The sequence below is a fragment of the Podarcis vaucheri genome, assembly GCF_965113315.1.
Source record: "Podarcis vaucheri genome assembly, chromosome: 8".
Classification (NCBI taxonomy): Eukaryota; Metazoa; Chordata; class Lepidosauria; order Squamata; family Lacertidae; genus Podarcis; species Podarcis vaucheri.
In genome coordinates this window covers 70,445,727-70,463,208 of record NC_138766.1, presented here as the reverse complement: position 1 = coordinate 70,463,208, position 17,482 = coordinate 70,445,727, and the positions used below count along the sequence as shown (strand labels likewise).

Below are 17,482 nucleotides of genomic sequence, written 5' to 3'. Positions count from 1 at the left end.
GCTGAATTAGTTTTGCTTTTTTTAATTGTTGCTGTGTGTGTGTTACTTTGTTGTCTTCAAGTTTATATATATACACATTTAAAAACATATTATGAATCCACATAGCATAGAATCTGTAGCCCAACCTTTCATTCATTCATTCATTCATTCATTCATTCATTCATTTACCACCCTTCATCCGAGGATCACAGGGTGGTTTAAAATATAAAAACACAAAAATATTAATACATAGTAACAAACAAAAACAATACCACCCCAGTTTAGAAGGTTTATAATAATATGAATTACTATACCAGGATAGTACCAGTTTAGTGGTTGCTAATACATAGTGCTTACACCGTTAAAGGCTTGGATCAGAATCACCACGTCTCCCATAAGAATTCATTGGGAGCTTGGAAGCAACATTATTCTCTAACTATTCTTTAATGTAGCTTTGCAAACAACAACAACTTATTATTATTTATACCCCGCCCATCTTACTGGGTTTTCTCAGCCACTTTGGGTGGCTCCCAATAGAATATTAAAAACACGATAAAACATCAAACATTAAAAGCTTCCCTAAACAGATGTTCAGATGTTTTCTAAAAGTCAGGTATTGTTTATTTCCTTGACATCTGATGGGAGGCCACTCCACAGGGCAGGCGCCACTACCCAGAAGGCCCTCTGTATTTGCCTGAATTTGCTTCCCTCCTCTTGGCTCCCAGAAGCTAGTAGTCCCCACTTGATGTATTTATTTGTATTGTATTACATTAATATCTCGCCTTTCTTCTGTCATGGAACCCAAAGTAGACCTACCCAGACCCTGGCCTGCTTAGCTTCATCCAGGTGGTATCTTCATGTACCTTCAGACCATACTCTGGCACCAAATGTAAAAGATTACAGTATGGCTCTAGATCTTTTTTACGTTATGCAGGTGAGAGACAAAACCCATTCTCTTGTGTTGAAGTATTTTGGATGGATCAAAATGGTTGCCCTCCTTTGCCACTCTTACTTACAGGTAGTTAACTGGTGGTGGGCATATTGGAAACCATAAATTGAGCTTAAAATAGTTTCAAGGTGTGGGGAGGATGCTTATATTTCTCTCTGTCTTTAAATAAAAGGTCTCACTATACTGGCAACTTTGGTACTATGGCAGTAGCAGTTAGAACTGCTTGCCATCTTGTCTTCCTCGGGTGCCTCTGGGAAAGATGCTAAAGGAATAACACTTTATTTATTTCATCTTTAAAATAATTTATATATCATTAGGTGACACTCTGAGAAGGAAAGACTGTGACTGTGGTGGACCAGAGCTTATCTGCTGCTGTGCTGCACAATCTGCAGATTTTAAGTGAAGTAAATTAAGAAGCTTCCCTTCCCACCCCTCTGCTCCCAAAATGAAGTGCTGACACCCTTCTCCCATTTTAGGGTTCCAAAACCAACTGACAATGAGAAAGTAGACCAGCTCTAGTGCAAATAGTATGGAAAGTAACTTATATTTAGCATTCTTCAGTATATATACACAAAAATGATTCGTGAGGGACCATGGCTTGTAAATTCGTTTTAATAGCACTGGGATTCTCTTCTCCAGGCTAAATTTAGTGCCGGGAGTCTACACCTTTCCTTGGAGTGCTTTGGATACTGGATTTAAAATTGAAAAGTAATGAAGAGCCTAGAGAGGTTTACAGATGAGGGCGGGGGAAAAGATGATGAGGGAGGAAGTGGCAAATATATAGGCAGCTGCCTCTCTCTGTTGTCCCTCTGAATACATAATGGTCTTCTTTTTCCCACTGTCTCCCACAGCTGCTATGGCAACAAGTCCTCTGATGATCTTAAACAGGTTGGTTAGTATAAAACTAGTGGGGGAAACTGTGGGTAGTTTTAAAAACCTGACCTGTTTTCTGTGATTTAGAGAGCTGTTGTCATGGGAACAGCAGCCGGAAGAGAACAGAATGCTAGTTTAAGTTTTCACAGGCTTTGCAGAGTCATAGGGGAGTTGCCACATTAATTGGCACTGCAAATCGAGATTTATTTTGAATTTTTGCTTGACTGTCCTAATCACATGTATCAAGAGAAACAATGTACAGCATCTATATAGCTATATCTACAGCATTCCAGAAAATACTGGCTGCCCCTGGTAATCAACATTTATTATCTATGATGTCCAATTCCACCATGACACTGCCAAAACATTTTATATGCATTTTCAGAATAGATTCCAGTTTCTTCTGACTGTATGGATATATTAATAATGTAGGCTTTATCTATGTTAATGAGCATATGACTTTCTAAAAACTTTGAAACCATGATTCATTTTTTAAGCTTTTAACTGTGTTATTTCTATTTTTATGGCTTTTTGTTGCTCTTGCAAATATATTATATTAGGCTCAAATATTTATGTATTATATTTAAATACATTTTATAGGTGGCTCGCAAAACAGATACAACAATAAAAATACAACATAAAGCAATAAACTTTATTAAAAGTAAACAACAACAACAAAACATATTTTAAAATGAGGCCAGACAATGAGATGCATGTTATTTAAAAGTCTCAGAAGACCACAAAGATGGTTCCAGGCAACCATTCCGGGAAGCAGAGTGTTACCAACAAAAATTGTTTGATGGCGACATTCAGAGCTGTGTTTGAAAAGATGATGATCAGGACTGAGTAGGTGCCCTTCTGGTAACTAAATCCCAAGCCATTTAGGGCTCTTAAAGTTAAAACCAACCTTTTAAATTGGACCAGGAGATGGACTAAGAGCTGGAGTAGCTGACAAAACTCAGGCATAATATTCCCAATGTATAACTGCCCTGTTCCCATTAATAATCTTGCGGCTCTGTTCTGGACCAGCTAATGATGAGGTTTTGAAGAAGTGAAAGTCCTGCGACACCTTAAAGAAAAACTCCTGTGAATTTTCACAGGCTATGCTATAGTCTATAGCTGCAGCTTTTAAAGTTAGATCACTGTGAAACTCTGCTTACACAGTGCTTGTAAAAGCTCTTCTAGACTTTTTTTAAAATCAGAATTTATGATTAACCCTTTGGCATGTAAAATCCTTCATTTAGGGTTCATTTAGGGTTTTCAGAATATTCCAAAAATTCAATTAAAATGATTAAATGCCTGTTTTTGAAGAGTGGAAAAAGTTGCTGCATTCCCATTATAGTACTGATTGATTACAAATTTTGGCTCTTCACCATATTCCTCTAAGACTGCTATCCTATGCATCCATCCATGGGAGTAAGCTCTTTTGAACTCCGGGGCTTACTTCTGGCTAGGATGTAAAGCACAGTGGACATTTACTTAAGAAAAGCTCTTTTACTAGCTGCAGAGCATCCTTTGAATTGCTGTAAACAAGCTGAAAGAGCTACCATCAAAGGAAGGGAAGAGATATCCAGTCCTGTAAGATTTTTATGTGGTTTTATTGTGTATATATGATTGTTGTAAACTGCTTTGATATTTTTATGAAATTGTGGTATACAAGTATTTTCTTGGTCACTTTCTCAGCACCTTCCTCCTTAGTCTGGAATCCCTGATTAGCAAAGATAACTGGTCCTGCACCCAAGTAACTGTTTCAACCTCTCCCTCCTTTGGAATTTGTGCACAACAGTAGTCTTATTTCCTCATTCACTCCTGTCAGAGAGAGGGGAAAATGCTGATTACGATGTCTTCCTGAATTCTACAATAGTGTAGGTGAACAGCTTTCTTATTAAAATACTTAGGACCAAGCACTTAAAATGTATTCTTTTAAAAGGTTGGGGGTGTTGTAAGGATAAAACTTCCTTCTACATATATTTTTGCTGTTGCCAGGAATTTTTGGAACTGTTTTATCTCAAATCCATACAAGGGGCCAAATACACCTAGAGCTGCTTTTTTGCTTAAGGCGTTTCAAAGACGAATAGCTCAAAATCTATTTAAAAATCTGTTTAAATTCATTTCTAAACTAGAGAGCTAGGAAAAATGTTTGTTTTGCAGACTCCATCACTCACTGTACTTTACATATACAGTACATATCTCCTCATGCTTATAACCCTTATAAAGTTTTGGGTTTTTTAAGAAAAGAAAAGCACACAAAGCTTTTTTTTAAAAAGAAACTCCAGGTATTTTGGGTGCTTTGGGGTTTATTTTTGTAGAATCTTATACCACTGAGTGGTAGCTCAGGAGCAATTTGTGAAAGTCTTTTCACCAAACAGAACATAAGACATCACCGGTTGGTCAAGTCAGGATATCGCAAACAGGTGGTTTGCTATGGACCCCGGGGAAGGCTCCAGTGGGCTTGGGAGGTTGTGTTCTGACCCAGAGGAACTCGATGCTGAGGAGCCTAGGGAGGCCCAAAGTGTGTGTGTGTGTGGGGGGGATTTCCCTCAACTTGCTGTCATGCCCTGTCAATCAGAGTGGAGAGCTGTGAGCTCCATGGTTTTCAAGAGTCCTGTTCTGAAGCTCTTACTGTGCCTATTGCCCCGACCACCCTATCTTTGGAGTCAGATACAGGGTCTGCCCCTGTCTCTCCAGAGGGGGATGCTGTGCTTGACCCCTCCGCCTCTCTGGAAGTGGGAACAGCGCCCCCATCACCCAGTTCCCGGAGACACTAGTGCAGACAGCTTTCAAGGGGCAGTGCTAAATTGCTGTGCTGCATTGTGCCTAACAGGAAAGCAAGGGATGTGTTGTTGGATCAGCTTCTTTGCTTGTGCCCTTGTATACCTATGCCTTTGAGCAGAGATGTGCATGGCCTGCTGTGCCTTTGACTGGCGATTTGCATATGTCTGGTACTGATTGAGAATTAAAGCTTCTGGAAACAAACAGCACCTGGGGTGGTGTGCCTAATCCAGGGGGAGGCAGGACAATTTTTTTCTATCTGTGCTCTTGTTGAGTACAGAAATTAAGAGTGAGCTTGCCGTTTTAAAATTTAGCAGAATTTAACAGGGTTTTCTATCTTCCATTTCCAGCAGAGCAAAGAGAATGAAGTTTCTGGACTCATCTTCTTGGTTAGCAGAGATAAGAAGGGAGTTGATTTTGAAGTGGTGCCCACTGCTAGGCTGTTTTCTTTCTAGCTCCCTTTACCAATATTTTGTACCTGATTCAGTTTAATTCTTGTTTAGCAGAATATCTGAAATGCATTATTCAGTAGCTCTGTCAGCCTATTTGCTTGCCATAGTAAAATTCTAGCTTGTGTGTGTGTGTGTGTGTGTGTGTGTGTGTGTGTGTGTACATACATATATATATGAATGCTTTGTTTCCATTTATCTGTTTTTGGACACTGGTTGTACATCTGCTTCCCAGCCATGTCAGGGAACCTATGTGGCATGGCAGATTGGAGCCACGTCACAGGCAAGCTCAATTGTTTGTTTTGGGCTGAGCTAATATTGGTTTTCACTCTTCCTGTGCAGAAGCCCAATGAGTGAAGCAGGGAGGGGAACGGGATCCAGTGAGTGGGTGGGCGGGCAGGATCCTTTCTTCCAACACCCCAGGGACAACAATCAGGTGACAACTTCGAAGGGGCCCCGTTGAAGACACCCTGTCAGCACCAGCTGAATAATTGGCCCAGAATGAACTGGGCATGGAATTTGCTTCTGTATCCAATCCCAGTGGGGCTTAATTGTTAGCTGTCTGAGTTTGTCACTTGGAAATGAACAATTGGGAGCTTGCTTTAAGCTCCTGATTTATCCTTCAGAGTCATGAGTTTACGTGGTCCACATTCGATTTCCCATGTGACACCTGGTGAGGGAAAAGTAGGTGTGGTTTGGGGAAAATGGCCTTTGGAATCAGAGCCTAGTTAGGCCCGCAGAGTGGAGGTTACTCGCCTCTGGAGTAAAGCTTCTCACACTATATTAAGAATTTAAAGAAAAAGGTCCAGTACACTTCGGGTTACATACGCTTCAGGTTACATACGCTTCGGGTTACAGACTCGGGTTAAGAAATTTGCTTCAGGATGAGAACAGAAATTGTGCTCCGGTGGCGTGGCGGCAGCAGGAGGCCCCATCAGCTAAAGTGGTGCTTCAGGTTAAGAACGGACCTCCGGAACGAATTAAGTACTTAACCCAAGGTACCACTGTATAGTAAGAACCTTGAAGATCAATCTACTTGTCCTGAATTGCAAATGGCAGCTGATTTGAAAATGGAGGTGTAAGCAAACGGTGAATTTTGGTGTGATTGCTGCAGATGCTGATTGGGCAAAAATTACTAACCACTGCAATGAGTTGCTATGATAATCTGCACTGATTGAGCAAACTAATTACATTATCCATCTGTTGTACTGAACAAAAAGAAATTGTAGCATTGAACCTGAAATAAAGACTGCAATGTGGATCCTTTCTTAGACCTTGTCTTTGTTTAAATTACTTGTCAAATTTAGCTGCCTTTTTCTCTTAAGTTGGGGAATGATTGAAAATTGCATTTATTTATTTATTCAGGGCCACCCATGTGCCTGGTGCTTTACAAATAACAGTTATGACAGGCCTGTGTCCCAAGGGGTTTACAGATTAAAATAGCTATAAGGAAACAAAACAGAAAAAGGGGGAAATGGAGGAATGGGTAGGCAGGAGAAGAATATACAACTATTTCAATTACATGTACTTTGGCTTAGTGACAATAAGGTATAAGGACATGCTGTATAGATATAAATTTTATAATAAATAAAATTTTAAATTGGCTCCCTTGCTTTCATGCTTGAGAGTAAGAAAACTATTTTAACAAGTTGCACTAGAAAGATCTTTGCTTTCTAATCCAGGCTCAGGTAGCTTGCTAATAAGCCATCAGCTGAAAACTGTTTTCAGTATTTCTAATTAAATGACTTCCCCAAGGATTCTAAATTCTTCAATGGAAAAAAAGTTTTGATAGCACTGAGCTACTTCTTCTGCTAGTATTTTTAAGGACCATAAGTTCCTTAATCTTAAATGTACCTGAAGGCTTGCAGGTACTTCTCGACAGCACCCTGGTACTCTGTTCTGTGACAGGTAATTGTCTTCTATTAGTGTTGTATAATCACTTGTCAAAAATATCGGTTTCAAACCTGCCAGGCTGATTACTGTTTGAAGAGGAAGCTAATCAAATGGTATTCACAACATTAATTAAAATATCAGTGGCCTACCTTTTCTGTCACATTTTAATTTATTAGGTAACCAACGAGTTGCATTTTATAAAATGTGTTAGCATTTCCAGAGAGAGGAGGAGAATCCATATGTGAATATCCTTTTGTGAGCCTGTTGAATTTTTCCCTCTCTTCTTCTTACGCTCATGAATTTGTGTACATTGGTCTAGTTTACACATAATGCTAAGCCATAGTTTGTTTTCTGGAAACAAAACCATGATGTGAAGACATGGTTTGTTGTTAGTCTTATGATCTATGGTTCGGCATTATGTCTGAACCCAGCAGCTTTGCTTTAAAATTATGATTTGTTTGGCCACTCACTTGGAGTGGGCGTGGCTTACTTTCATTCTCCAACCGGTGATTACTGGTGACAGATTAGAGCAGTTAGATAGAAAGCAGTGAGCACCTACAGTGGGGCAATTAGTTTTTCTATAGTGAGATAGTAATGTCCTGTCTGAGTAATGCCCAGTCCAAATCTTGCTCTATCTTATTTTCTAATGATTCCAGCTCAGAATTATTTTCATAACATTTAACTGTTAGAAGTTGGAAACTATTCAAGTTGAAGCCTGCTTTTTTCCGCGGGGGCGGTGTAGGGTGGGGAGAGCGAGGAACTGAACAACAGCTCTTAGCCCTTCTGCCATATTGCTGCAATCAGTTTGAACCCCTTTCATAGCTCCCTCCTGTGGGGCATGTGGCTTTGTTGCATTTCTAACGTTCATCTACATAGAAGAATTGTGGGTTCCCAGGTACTCCACAGAAAATGCAGTAGAAGTCCCATTTATTAGAAACGAAGAAGCAAAGGTGGTATATTGATGCTTAGCATGTGTAGAGTACTTTTCTTGCATGTTCAAGCACTCCAGGTAGAGGAGGAGGTTGCTGTGCCTGACAAAGTCCCATGATGCTTCTACTATCCATATTGGCTCTACCATGGCTAGGAAATGGGCACCATGTAATGTGTGAGGATTAGATGTCTACCTGATCCCTGCAAGTCACATGGCATATGGGTAGATTTCCCACGGAAACATACCCATGGTTGTTTAGAAGCTTTAATGCTTCAAATCTGCTGTCCTAATTAACCGTAATCATGAGAGCCCAATAGCATGTAAACAGCAATCGTCCCAGGACTTCAATGGACAGAAAGCCCCCCTCCAACTGCTCCTGGGAACTGTTTGAGATTGGCAGCTGCTGGTAGTGCCTGGAATAGCAGAATCTAAGAGCTGCCTTGAAACTGTCTCTCATAATTTAGCTTGAATTTTAGTCTTTGCAGCTCCAAGTAATACTTTGAGCCAAACTTGGAGACAAATATATGTGCAGAATAAACCAACTAGTCTATGCCAGCACCAATGATTTCCATGTAGCAGTAATAAAGACCACATAGTTAAAGTGCTGTGAGCAATTATGATGTGGAGGGAGGAGAGGAGAAGGATTGACCGTGAAAACTTCATTACCTTGCTTTAAAAAAGTAGGTTGGAAATTTACTAATAGTTATTTTGGCTCAGAGTTTAATAATGACCTTTTCAGTAGCGGTATTGCCATTCCTTTGATCTTGGAGAGGTGTTTACCTGTGTACCATCTCAGGCAAGCTTCCTAGCCTAGCATGAACCAGCCACAAAGTGCACAGGTAGTTGATCAAATCCTAAGGGCCTTGTCTGCACCCTGAAGCAATGACAAAAGCTCAGCCAAGCAAATCAGACTGCTGGAGGCCACGGCCATCTCCTGCCTAGAATTTACAGTTAATGAGCCATTTACATTGGAAGTGAATGCGACCCATTTTATCTGCAAAGTTCAGACATACAGTACATAATATGGTCAAAGATCTGCCCACAGCCATCACACACTCCAGGAGCATGACCAGTGATTAAAAAATGACCTTCAATTGCCTTAGTATGTACATTCAGATTGGCTGCTGCACTTCCCACTGATTTAAACTGGCCACATATGGACAGATCCTATATGCATCTGTCAAAACATGCAGAATTAAGGTGTAGACATGCTTGAGTAGTTTCCCATTGTGCAGATGCAAATAAATAGCCCACCATGGAAATAAATAGCTCACCATGGATTGCCATGATATTATTGATGTAATTTAGAACATGTACGCAGTACTCAAGTGAGGTAGCTATTACAGAAGTATTGATCTTTGTTCACTGTAAACTTACCTTCAGGTGGTACAACTGCATTGCCATAACCCTGTGCAAATTTCCCTTTGCTTCTCTGACCCCCATTCCCCTCTGTTGTGTTTTCCTTGTCTAGGTTCCATATACAAACTTTCAGCAGGGATCTGTTTTGTTTACTTTTGTTAAGGGCTGATACATTGTTAACATCACTGTTTGTTGCTTATGCATTGAGCCAAAGTAGATATATTCCCGAAATAATGTTGGTTACCTCCTTTAAGTTTTAATGTCTCATTGGAGAACAGGGATTCCAGTATGTGGTTAAGGGGCATGACTGCCATTTTTTTTTAAAAAAAAACAACAACCCCTAAAGCTATTTAAGGGGTTACCAAGGTTAACAAACCATCACTCTACAACATTTTGAACCGTATTTAGTATGACCTTAATATTTACACACAAGCTGTATTTTATATGGCTATTGAAATCTAAGGGTTTGAATTAATAAAGAAGAAACCCTTGCAGTTTTAAAAAGCATATACAGATGTTTCTTAAATGTGGTAAATCTGTTGCTTTAAAAGATGTATGAGCTTATATAGAAAATTGCTCTTGCATGTCTTGGCAGTTTGTTAAAAACTGCGAACTTTTAAAGCTAACTAGTGTTTTGATAGATTATGTTCAAGGTCACCTTTTGTTTAAATGATGTTTTGTTTGCTGTAATTAAACCATGCCAGGTGTATTGGAAACAGGAGGTTTGACTAATTCAGAGTAAATGAGAACAAAATACAAGGTCATTATTCGTCTCCAGTGAGCTTCCAAATGAATGTTGCACATGGAACTATTTATAATACATTTTACATGGTCAAGGATTGCTTGGAGTTACTGTCCAGGACTTCCAAATTAAACTACTCACAGATTTTTATAAGCATACCTGTAAAAATGATGTTCTTGTATCTCTTCCTGAACATAAGCTGGAGACCATGTAGTTTTCAGCCATATCTAAATGGGTTATAATCATAATAGCAGTTTACTAAAACATGCACTTGTATTGCGTTAAAACATTCTTTCAGATAAGATGCTGTAATTCCCACCCTCTACCTTCAGCTAATAATCTTTGAAATTTTAGTTCATTCAAGTTAGGTGAATGAAATAAGTTAAAGCAATGTTTAAATTGATATAATAATAATATAATAATTGATAATATAACTTTGACATGGAAATGACAGTGCAGTAAGTTCATCCCAAATAATTTAGTTCTAGCACATTACTTGAGGGATGCGGGTGGCACTGTGGGTTAAACCACAGAGCCCAGGACTTGCTGATCAGGAGGTCGGCGGTTCAAATCCCCATGATGGGGTGAGCTCCCGTTGCTCAGTCCCTGCTCCTGCCAACCTAGCAGTTTCAAAGCACGTCAAAGTTCAAGTAGATAAATAGGTACTGCTCCGGCGGAAAGGTAAATGGCGTTTCTGTGCGCTGCTCTGGTTCGCCAGAAGCGGCTTAGTCATGCTGGCCACATGACCCGGAAGCTGTACGCCGGCTCCCTCGGCCAATAAAGAGAGATGAGCGCCACAACCCCAGAGTCGGCCACGACTGGACCTAATGGTCAGGGGTCCCTTTACCTTTACTAGCACATTACTTGAGAACATGGCCTCTGTTATATGTTGCTATATTAATAACTTCTCAGAGAACAAGAACAACACAGTTAAAGTTCAAAAATTGACAGTTCAGTTCTAAAAGCTCAATTAGTTTCAGGCCACAAATAGCAAATCTGTAACAGATAAAACTTTCGGCACATCATCTTGTTGGGTGGCTCGTTAAATGTATATAATATCAGTGTGTGTGAAAATTTTAATCAAGACATATGTGTGCCATTTGAAAATAATAAAATGAATTTGAAAAAGTGTAACAAGTCTACAAAGTAAGAAACAGACTTGTTAACTCCCTTCTAATGAAACCATATTCCTTTTGAAGCTATAAATATTTGTCAATTGTAGCTTGACCTTTAAGAGTGGTAAAAGTCATCTGACATAAAAGCAGCCATGGTGTGTATACACTGGGGTAATGTGAGTTGATTAACTTGTCAGATTTTTGTCATTGGCTAGCTTCCACAACCATGCTTTGGCCCTATAGTTTTTTAGTAATAATAATAATAATAATAATAATAATAATAATAATAATAATTTATTATTTATACCCCGCCCATCTGGCTGGACCTCCCCAGCCACTCTGGGCGGCTTCCATAAAAACCAGAAATACAATAAAATATCACACGTTAAAAACTTCCCTGAACAGGGCTGCCTTAAGATGTCTCCTGAATATCAGGTAGTTGTTTATCGCTTTGACATCTGCTGGAAGGGCGTTCCACAGGGTGGGCGCCACTACCGAGAAGGCCCTCTGCCTGGTTCCCTGTAGCTTTGCTTCTCGCAATGAGGGAACCGCCAGAAGGCCCTCGGCGCTGGACCTCAGCGTCCGGGCAGAATGATGGGGGTGGAGACGCTCCTTCAGGTATACTGGACCGAGGCCGTTTAGGGCTTTAAAGGTCAGCACCAACACTTTGAATTGTGCTCGGAAACGTACTGGGAGCCAATGCAGGTCTTTCAAGACCGGTGTTATATGGTCTCGGCGGCCGCTCCCAGTCACCAGTCTAGCTGCCGCATTCTGGATTAGTTGTAGTTTCCGAGTCACCTTCAAAGGTAGCCCCACGTAGAGTGCATTGCAGTAGTCCAAGCGGGTGATAACCAGAGCATGCACCACTCTGGCGAGACAGTCCGCAGGCAGATAGGGTCTCAGCCTACGTACCAGATGGAGCTGGTAAACAGCTGCCCTGGACACAGATTTGACCTGTGCCTCCATGGACAGCTGTGAGTACAAAATGACTCCCAGGCTGCGCACCTGGTCCTTCAGGGGCACAGTTACCCCATTCAGGACCAGGGAATCCTCCACACCTGCCCGCCTCCTGTCCCCCCAAAACAGTACTTCTGTCTTGTCAGGATTCAACCTCAATCTGTTAACCGCCATCCATCCTCCAACTGCCTCCAGACACTCACACAGGACCTTCACCGCCTTCACTGGTTCTGATTTAAAAGAGAGGTAGAGCTGGGTATCATCCGCATACTGATGAACACCCAGCCCAAACCTCCTGATGATCTCTCCCAGCGGCCGCATGTAGATGTTGAAAAGCATGGGGGAGAGGACAGAACCCTGAGGCACCCCACAAGTGAGAGCCCAGGGGTCTGAACACTCATTCCCCACCACCACTTTCTGAACACGGCCCAGGAGGAAGGAGCGGAACCACTGTATAACAGTGCCCCCGGCTCCCAGCCCCTCAAGACGGTCCAGAAGGATGCTATGGTCGATGGTATCGAACGCCGCTGAGAGATCCAGCAGAACTAGGAAACAGCTCTCACCTTTGTCCTTAGCCCGCCGGAGATCATCAACCAGTGCGACCAAGGCATTTTCAGTCCCATGATGAGGCCTGAATCCCGACTGGAAGGGATCCAAATGGTCCGCTTCTTCCAGGCGTGCCTGGAGTTGTTCGGCAACCGCTCGCTCAATCACCTTGCCCAGGATTGGAAGATTTGAGACTGGGCGATAGTTGGCCATCGTGGCCGCATCTAAAGATGGTTTTTTAAGAAGCGGTTTAATAACCGCCTCTTTCAGCGGGTCTGGGAAGGCTCCCTCACGGAGGGAAGCATTCACCACCCCACGAAGCCCATCGCCCAGTCCTTCCCGGCTAGCTTTTATAAGCCAGGATGGGCAAGGATCCAGGAGACAGGTGGCTGGTTTCACTCGTCCAAGCAGCCTTTAGATTTCATCTTTAGCAAAATGATAATAACTTCAATAGTATATAGTGCTCTGAGAATTTGTTCTAGGAGGGGTATCACATGCTTTTTAAATGTATGGATATAAGTTTATGGGTAAGCAAAGATTGACAATATTTTATTTCAAACATAGTCGTATCTGAGTGGGATCAGAGACAAGGATGATTGGTAGCACACTGCCAGGTGGACTCCGGTTTGGAATAGAGACAATAACAAAACAATTTTTTATGACTGAGAGATATATGAAAGTTTGACCTTGACAAATGAGGAAACTGCAAAAGTTTGTGCAAGAACATCTGCTATTGCCCTGCTCTAAGACTTAAAGCAGAAGCCCAGCTGTGTCCCATTGAGTGTTCCTGGCACCCAAAATACCTGCAGGACCTTGGAGAGCTCCCACTTTGTGACTAGTTCTCTCAGCAGGTACTTTAGTGGGGTGGGAGAGCTGAAAATAATGCCAAAATATTTCACATCTGGAAACCAATGCAACACTTTGGTTCCAGATAGTACATGGGTAGACAAGTCTAAAAAGCCTGGGACACAAATTTTCACAGCCCTCTAGCAGCTATGGTGACGCATTTAACAAAAGTAATGTAATTTGCATTAACTCTGGAAGTTTATACTTGATTTAGACCAAACTAAGCCTCCTAGAGCAAAATAAACACCAGGATTAACCCCCCCCAATATTATAGAACCTCAGAACCATAGAATGGTAGAGTTGGAAGGGACCCCCAAAGGTAATCTACTCCAACCCCTGCAAATATGACCATAAAACCTTCATCCCCCCTTATTTGATTTAACAGCACCAAACATGATAGAAAAAAAAATACTCAGAGTGTACTTCATGTACACTCATGTAAAACAGATGTTGTGCCTGCCAACATTCCAGACAGTGTTGTAAGTGTTATAATACTTATGATACACATAAGCAACACATAAAAACATTATCAGCAAATGATAGGTAGATAAGACATAGCTGTGACCAATTTTGCAAAAAAAACAAAAACAAAAAACATTCCCCTCCCCCCCCCCGAAATAAGAAACAGTTAGGTCAGGATAGTAGGCAGCATCTTTAGAAAACATTTTGCTTTATAAAATTATTTAAAAAATCATGAATGAAAATAATTCATAAAGATTGTATGCGAACTGTGGTTATAGGTGAGTGGTCTGCTGCTCTGTACCTTCTTAGCTGTCACTTCTGCTATGAATAATATACAAATTTCTTCTTGGACTGTTTTTCGTCCTTGGAGCTACATAACAGCACTAATTTTGGAGAGGATGTCTAAATGCTGTTGGTGGGGGGTAGGATCCAAAGCTGTAGTATCTCTCCGATATAGTTTGCTTCTCTTGCTTGATACTGGCAAAGAGTGTCTTTCTTTGTTTCCATAGTACTAGCTTGTTTAGCCTCTTGGATTATCAATCCTATTTTTTGTAGCTACAATTGCTTATCTCTGAATTACAATTGCTTATCTTCAGAGTTGTGTATGCTACCCATTTAGTTTTGATTTCACCATTCTTTTCAAAATGTTCTACCCATCGCTAGCTACTAATAAATGCAATGAAATTAAAAATGATCCTTCTAGTAGATTATAATTGCCTCAGCAACGATGCTTAAATAAATAGAATTCAAAATGCTTGCATTCACTAGTTCTGTTTTAATTAACATGGCTATGTGTTAGTTCCATCTTTCACATATTACTATATTTATTTTTATTTCAGGAGAGATTAATGTATTAAAGGTGTTTCGCTGGTAGGTAAGGATGTAATATTATCCCGCCTGCATGATTCGTATGCTTTTTTCCCTTCCAAATTTGGCTGCAGGGTATTTTCTTAAAGGTCACTGGAAAGGTGAACAGCAGAGATGAAATGATATCGCTCTTCATGTTTACATTTATTATACAGTGTTAGTAGTGGGGCAACCTGGAAAAATCACTTCATTTGGATTTCCTCATAACTTCCTAAGCCACTTGTTGGTTCGTTCAGCTGGAGGGAATTGTAGAGAACCATGCTGAACTGTCAGCAGTTTATTCCTTTACTGTGTTTTTGAAAGCCATTAACTATATGTATCATTCTGCAGCAAGAACGATGTTGCTGAAGACAAAATACAGTGGGTTTTTGTTTTTTTAGGAAAAAGTAAGTTCAGAGCTGATTCTTGCCTGGGATTTCCATGGCTTGCTGTATCACAATTCTACTTTCTTCAGCAACGGTTGGCTAGCTCCCATTTTATGCTGTTGCAAGCAAGTTTAAGGATCATAAGAAATAACTTTCTGTTATAGAATCATTCTGTAGCACCATTTATTAAGAGATGTTTCCTGTTTTGCTACAGTTGTGTCAAATAACAACCAGCTGGTGATCTTTGCCATTAATAATCTTGATTGGCTGAATGAAGCTCTCTAGCTGCATTTGTCAATTTGGTAGGCCTCACATTGAAGCCAAAGTTTGTGAAGTCTGAGATGGAAAGTGAAGGTGAAACACAAGGAGAAACTTATGATTTCATAGGGTGAGCCTCATTTCACACAAACAACAATCAGCATGGAGGCTGCTTTGCATTAATTCCACATGGCAGTTTTGCCACACCTCAGTCTGTAATACATATATTTCTTCATACATATTGCATAACTATCTAGAGGAATCCTTTGCAGCAGGGCGCTGGCTCCTAGGGTCCAAGCCCTTTTGGCGCCTCCTATATTTTTGGGATAGGGGCTGGGCTTCCCATGCCCCAAAAGCATGGAGCCAAAGAGCAAAGCAGAGTGTGGCGTGCTTCCAGGGCCCGGCTCCTCCTCCTCCTCCTGCTGTGGAGGGGAAGGAGGGTTGAAGCAGCCTCCTGTCAGTGGTGGCACCAAGAGGAGGTGGAGGAGGAGCTGCTGGCCATTGAGCCGCACAGCTGCCATGCTCAGTTCTAACCCCAGCTCCTCCCAATGTCCCGAACATGTTGTCTCTCCCCCCCAATCATCTTCGCAAGCTGGCACCTTGGCTCAACAACAACAGTATGGCAACATGAACACAAATGGTTAGCAGTTGTCCTATGCGGTTTGTGATGGAATTAGCCTATGAAAGAGAGCTAAGAAAGACTCAGCAACAACAAGTCGCATATGAATCAAGCCAGATGATTATAAAAAAGATGATGAATGCATAATGTGGAACTTAGGAAGCTGCCTTATGACTAATTGTCCATCTAGCCTATTACCAGCTTATAGGAGCTTTGAAGGGTATTGGGCCAAAGTCTTTCCTATCAGTTGCTGTTTACCCTTTAAAGTAGTTAAACTTGGGACTTTCTGTATGCCAATCATGTGCTGTATCATTGAGCTACATTGCCACCCCAAGTGTTGAGACCTGCATTTTAGTCTTCAGAGAGTTTGAGTTTGCTCCAACAAAAAACTCAGAGAAAGATTATTAGGGTATATCTTATTTGTTTTGCATACAGATAAACTGATTCCTAATACAGTTAGGCTGCTTTTTGGCCGACAAGGTCAAAGGCCTTTGTCAGGTCTATGAAGGCCAGTGTCCAGTGTCCAAGCATTTCTGCTCTTGGCATTCCATGGAAGTTGTTCCAGCCATGGCAGTCACCTTTTTTCTTGTAAACGGTCACAATGCTGGAACTGCACACACCTCCGTGGCCTCCACTTGCTAGGGCTGGGTGATACCAGTTTTTCAACATCACAGTTCACTGCCAGCTAAACATCGCGGTTTGGTGATGTACCGCGATGTTGAAAAAACAAGCTGCGTTGGCCTCTGCATCTGGTGAATCTGCCCTAGCTCTCCTCTTGGGAACTGAAGCAGTTTCACCCACACGCTCATGGGCTGGGACAACGCAGCTTGTTTGCGCAACTCAGTTGGGGATCGGGAAGGTTCCCCCTCCCCAGCTGAGAGAGCCCCAGTGTTCCTCCCGCTCACAGGCAGAGCATCGGGGCTCCTATAACTGCTCACTGTGGGGAGTGCCAACCGCGTTCCCCTCAGCTTAGCAGTTTCACGGAGCCCCCACCCTGTCACCGGCTCACGGGAGCCAGAACCAATCTGTGGGCTCCTTTAACTGCTTGGCTGAGGTAAGGGCAGCTGCACACTCCTCAGTATAGCAGTTTAAAGATGCAGATACAGCTTGTTTCTCCCTCTGCATCATTTGAGGGCAGAGTGCGATGGCACATAGAAAACATACCAACCGTCAAATCTCAGTATTTTACCTTATTAGAAGGTTCTACGTATATTGCAAGTAAAATTCTGCATTCAAATAAATGTGGGATCTCTCTCTCTTTAAATGTTACTTTCTATACACAATACGCGGAGGTGTGAAAGAACTATACAACCTTGACACTCATCCCAGCTCTTACTTTGGGGAGAAACTATGTTGGTTCACGTTCAACGGTAATTTGTACATATGATCATTGTCATTTGAAATACACAGCAGTAGGATATGCGCAGGTCAGCAGGGACTTCTGAATCTCTGAGCCAGGCGTAAGCAGATTACTTGATGTCTTAACTAAACGTACAGGCA

General features: G+C 41.5%; 1 protein-coding gene across 3 annotated transcripts in view; it reads left to right on the top strand.

Moving 5' to 3' along the window:
- STK3 (serine/threonine kinase 3) overlaps positions 1-17,482 on the top strand; it is a 114,068-nt gene that overhangs the window by 73,664 nt on the left and 22,922 nt on the right. Inside the window, exon 11 of one of the 3 annotated variants that reach the window (XM_082235745.1) lies at positions 1,780-1,818. The exons of 1 other annotated variant lie outside the window; for it this stretch is intronic. In XM_082235745.1, coding sequence (XP_082091871.1) covers positions 1,780-1,803 — 24 coding nt within the window. In that variant the 3' untranslated portion in view covers positions 1,804-1,818. Of the gene's footprint in view, positions 1-1,404; positions 1,438-1,779; positions 1,819-17,482 lie in introns of those variants that run through there. One more of the 3 variants, XM_082235746.1, reaches the window with a different exon arrangement.